Raw genomic sequence first — 5,196 nt, 5'->3', positions numbered from 1 at the left:
ATAAGATGGTGATAAGAAGAAGAAAGCTTAGCCTTGAGAATGGTGATATGAAAGGCTAAGCTAAAACACAGGGATGTTAAAAAAAAGGGCAGAGCTCGGTAAGGTATATTCACATGTAAACATGGCCAAGAAAACGACTCTGTTTGTTTACAGAGTCAAAAACTGGAACAGGTTCACGAAAAAACCTGTAAAAAAAAGGGTATTTGGCCATATTATCCATGGAAAAGGAACCGAGTACTGGCAAACGGAAGAAAGAGGCAAAGGCTAAGGAAAACGCTAATAATCACATACTGAACCGATGATTTCCGATTTTCGATGCTGCTTAGTAGAGGATGTCGCACCTCCACAACTGTTCCAAAAGAAGGTCGACCGAGTGATGACTGATTGATTTGCAATTCTGAATGTTCAAACCCAAGAGTGTCTGACCTAATTTCCTCAGGGATGGCAAGCTCTTGTCTGATACCATAAAGCAGTTTGATAAAGAAAGGACTTGTAAGTTGAGCTTGCTGTCACGAGCAAGAGCTAAGATTCCTGAATCAGTAATAGCACACTTTGAAACATCCAGGTCACTGAGTATCTGGCAGTTCTTTGAAATTGCACTGAGGCTTGCATCGGTGATCATCTTGCAACAGTCGAGATTCAGCACCTCGAGAGTCCAACCGTGCAACTCAACCAATGAGAAAACGACACGGTCAGTCAGGTTGAGGCAGTTACTGAGATTAATCTTAATCAGACCAGACTTACAGCTCTTGATCAAGGGAAGGACTCCAGAATCTGTTATTCCGTGGAGCCCACTCAAGTCGAGATATAGAATCTGAGGACAGAGATTTCCTAACAAAGCCAAGCTGGCGTCACCGAATCCTGGACAGTTACGGATGGTCAATGATAGGAGTGACGTACATGAAGATGACGATGGAGGCAAATTTAAGTTTAGGTCCTTCAAGCCGAAGCAGCTTACAAGAGAAAGAGCCTTCAATTTGCCACCACAGTTTAGAAGGGTACCGAATAACCCAAGTTGGGTGATCCTGTGGCACTCCTCTAAGTGGAGGCTTTCCAGTGATACAGCAGCTTTGGTGAAAGAGGCAACTCCATTGTCAGACAACAACATACATTTCCTAAGGCAGATTTGTTTCAAATTAGGGCAACCCTTTCCGACAGCTTCGATACCATTATCTGTGACTCCTCCACAAGAAGTAATCGTCAAGGATTTTAACATCTGAAGTCCTTGGCCATGTCCCATCACCCAGAAACCTCTCTCGCCGACGTTTGGGAGATTAGTCAGGGCAAGGTCGGTAACTACCTTTCCGTAGTGTCCGATAACGGCAAGAGACACGTCGGTAACGTTCAGTGCTTGGAGCTTCACTTTTGAGAGGGAAAAGGTGGCAGAGGACATGAGGGATGAAATTCCTTGATCGGTCAACTTAGGGCAGTCGTTAAAGGAAACGGATTTCAAATTAGGGCAGGATTGACCGACTGCTTGCACACCGTCATTTCCGATGTGGATGCAAGACTCGATTGTAAGATCAGTCAACTTGGGGCAATTCTTGGCGATAGCAGCAAGACCCTTGTCGGTAATTCCAGGACATTGAGAAATATCTAGCTTTTCTAGCTGGTGACACTCATTAGCAATCTCAGCTAAACCTTGATCTCCAACAGCAGGCAAGTTCCATAGGGAAAGAACCTTCAGAGAAGAGCAACCACGAGAAACCGCCTTGAGGCCGAGGTTCGTAACACCATGAGAAGCCTTATTGGTTCCTCTGATTGAAAGTTTGCCCAATCCTCCACGGCTGGCAGTTCCGACGGAAATGGCGGCAAGTCTTAGATCGGTTGCCTTCTTACCTTCCAAGCTCCTGCATAGATATCCAGCATCCTCGGTTTCTTCATTTTTGGGGCTGGATTTGCAAATTTCGTTGCCACGAATATTGCTCAGAAGAGAAAGCCAGCGCTTGGAAACGCAGGCAGCAGCACTCCTTTCTTCACCGCCAGGCAAACGTCGGAAGATCTCGAAAAGACACTCATCTGGAAGGATTTCGATAGAGACATGATTCTTTGGAAGGACAAAAGGAGCGGTAACACGAGATTTCTTTGAAGGAGGAAAGTAGACATCCAAAAGACGTCCAGCGGATAAGAAAAGAGCAGACTCCTTGGGGTTCGGGAATACTGGGCCCCCAAAATCACCTTCACCTAAGAACATAAACAAAAAAATTGATAAGAATAAAGAACTAACCGGAATAACAATCAGAGACGATCACAGACATCATTTCTCAATAGATGAGATTGCATACATACATAACTCCCCACCTTCCAAATGTAATTCTATGGAAAACTCATATGTTACCAACCAAAGATCAGATTTCCTTTCATTTAGATATACCATGAAACCCAAATAACACCATATCTCATATACAAGGCTAAATACCCTAAACTTCAAAGCATAGGCAGATCCATAAAAGGAAAGTACATCATTCAAACACATCAATTCAAGTTAAACAAACCATTAAGAACTGCAAAGCTCCACGAGCAGATCCAGCTTAAACCATTTAAACTTTATTCTCTAAATCACTTTTATGCAATCTCAACATAACCTCAAACACAAAAATAAAGTACAAATCCATGATTAAATTAACACCAAAGCCATCTGAGCTGAAGCTTATCTCTTTCTACAGCATCAAAGTATCAAAATTTATACCATGTCAAATACAGAATCATGAAAACGAGCTGGAAAAAATTCAAACTTTGCCTGAATCAATCTTAAGCTAGCAAAAAACAAGCTCAATAAATACATGATGATCAAATATATCCATGGTCATCAACACAAAAGAAGCTTTAATCAAACCGATCCAGACAGAGATTATGATAAAAGTAACATAATTTATGCAAAATTTATAAATTACCACTGAAACCAAAGAGCTTTGACATGGGTACAGCTCAAAAAAGCTTGGGAGCTCGAATCTGCACCGATCTAGACCCAAAAACCCTCTAAAGAGAGCAAAAAAGAAACACAATACAAAGATAAAGATATGATCTGCAAGTTTAAGAGCTTATAATTTCGATTGCATGAGATGGAATGAAGCTAGAAAGACATGGGAACCCTATCAGATAGGGAAAAAAAGAAAGAAGAGAGATAAAAAAAAAAAGGGAAACCCAAAGTGAGGAGAAAATGGAAGAGGTGTTTATTTATTTATCTAAAAGAATGGAAGAGAGGGAACTTTGGATTCGGTGCACGACAATGTACCATAAAGAAACTCCCCAAGTGCAATGTATTTGCTCAAAGAATGGAAACATGTGGTGATTATTTTATTTTATTTAAAAATTATTTATATCTTTACAATCAATTTGTATTTGAATATATATCTAAAGTTTGATTGTATTAAGGTCTCTTCAACATAAAATATAATAAATTTATTTACAGAATTATAATTTTATTAAATTTTGGTTAATTATATTTTTATATAATAAATAGATATAAATGAAATTCTAAACTAAAAAAAAAGGATATATGAAATTTTATTTAATATAAACTATGTAATTAGTCTATCCCAATTTTATAATCTTAATTCATGTATATGATAGTTTTTTTTTTAAAAAAATAAAGTTGTTGCTTTGACTGTCTAAGTTGTATTAATTAGTTCGATCTTTTAACTCCTTAGTTAAATATGTTGAGTTAGTATTTTCTTTTCAAAAAATATGTGATGTACTATATCACAATAAAGGTATGAGTTTAAAAATTAGTTAATAACACTATTTTTAGAGTTTATTGTTACTTGGTAGTACAGTATATGATAAAATGTAAGCATATGTGAATATTTTAAAAAATATTATTTTTTCTTAAAAAAATTATCTGTATTTTCTAAATTTATTTGAATAATTTATTATATATCATTAGATTGGTTGACTTTCATTACAAACTTTAAACTTACATTTATCACTCTTATCATTAAATTTGAGCTTTACAAACGGCTAAACTTTATTACTTAATTAAATAAAAAAACTTTATGACTTGATTATTTTATTAATGGGGAGAGGTGGTGGGAGATACAAGATGAAAGCCTCATACAATGTATCTCATGTGTATTAAATGGAGAGTGACAATTTGTTTATTGATTTCTAAAACAATGACGTGGAAATTGACAACAAAACCAGATACCAGTCTCTGGTTTTTGTAGTTTCCTGGCTTCTCAAAACTGTTTTTGGCTGTTGGGTCCTGGGATTTTTGTGTTGGGTTTGTTTTCCCTTTGTTGGGAAATATATCCTTATCAACTATACGTAGTAGCAACGACAACACCACATTTTCATTGAAGCTGACATCGATTGTCATTAGGACAAGTTGGCTTTAGTGTTAGCAATGGGACGAACATGCAAACTTTTGCCCCTGATATTTTTTCCTATTCATTTTAAGTTCCGAGAAAGTTACGAATTTTTAAAAAATAATTAATGATAAGAATATTTATTATTTATTATTCGAAAATTATATAATTTATTTAAAATAGAATATGTATTGAAATAAATGAAAAAATAAGATTGGAAAAAAAGATCTCAAATATGTATGGATTTCATAAATCGACATTTAAATAGATCAAAATAAATTTTATTACACAACACTTGAAGTAGATCGGAAAGAGTATTTTTTTGGGATAGTTTCTATATATATTGACAAAACTTATAATGTGAGGTTAAATATGTAAAGTGAGTTAATTTATGTAAATCTCTATATGTAATGCTGAAGACCAAAAGCTGACGTGGCAGTTGGATTTGAGGTTTTCAACTTATACTTAGATTATTGCCATTTTTCAACAATTTATTACGGTTATGCCAACTTATGTCATCCTCCTCCCAAAATCATAAAAAACGACATCGTTTACAATTGTACCTGTTAGCTCTCCTCACCTTCCTAACCTTGTATCCATTACACGCTTCCTCTCCGACAATACAACACTACTTACTAGATCTCGTGTGTCTGTCTTATCACTCCATTTCTTTTTTTAAAGTCTCATATTTCATACTTTGTGTTGGTATTATATATTTACCTACCAGAATTGGTTTTATCTGCTGATCAGTTAAATTAGATCCATCACATATGATTCTGGCCAAAAATCAGTTACCCTGAGTTATCTAACGCCGACTTATCCTTTAGTTTCCTTGATAAAAAAGAACACTTGCATGTGATTTCACTCATGGCTCAGGTGGCTAATCTTA

General features: G+C 36.1%; 1 protein-coding gene across 1 annotated transcript; it reads right to left on the bottom strand.

Moving 5' to 3' along the window:
* Window positions 1-322: 322 nt before the first annotated feature.
* On the bottom strand, window positions 323-2,919 carry LOC139881139 (EIN3-binding F-box protein 1). The gene is made up of 2 exons (XM_071865656.1): window positions 2,895-2,919; window positions 323-2,184 (listed from the first exon to the last, which is right to left on the bottom strand). The coding sequence occupies exons 1-2, from the start codon at window positions 2,917-2,919 to the stop codon at window positions 323-325; spliced, it is 1,887 nt and encodes a 628-aa protein (XP_071721757.1).
* Between the last annotated feature and the right edge of the window lie 2,277 nt (window positions 2,920-5,196).

This window comes from Rutidosis leptorrhynchoides, unplaced genomic scaffold (assembly GCF_046630445.1).
Source record: "Rutidosis leptorrhynchoides isolate AG116_Rl617_1_P2 unplaced genomic scaffold, CSIRO_AGI_Rlap_v1 contig117, whole genome shotgun sequence".
NCBI lineage: Eukaryota > Viridiplantae > Streptophyta > Magnoliopsida > Asterales > Asteraceae > Rutidosis > Rutidosis leptorrhynchoides.
This window is presented reverse-complemented; position numbering and strand designations above follow the sequence as displayed.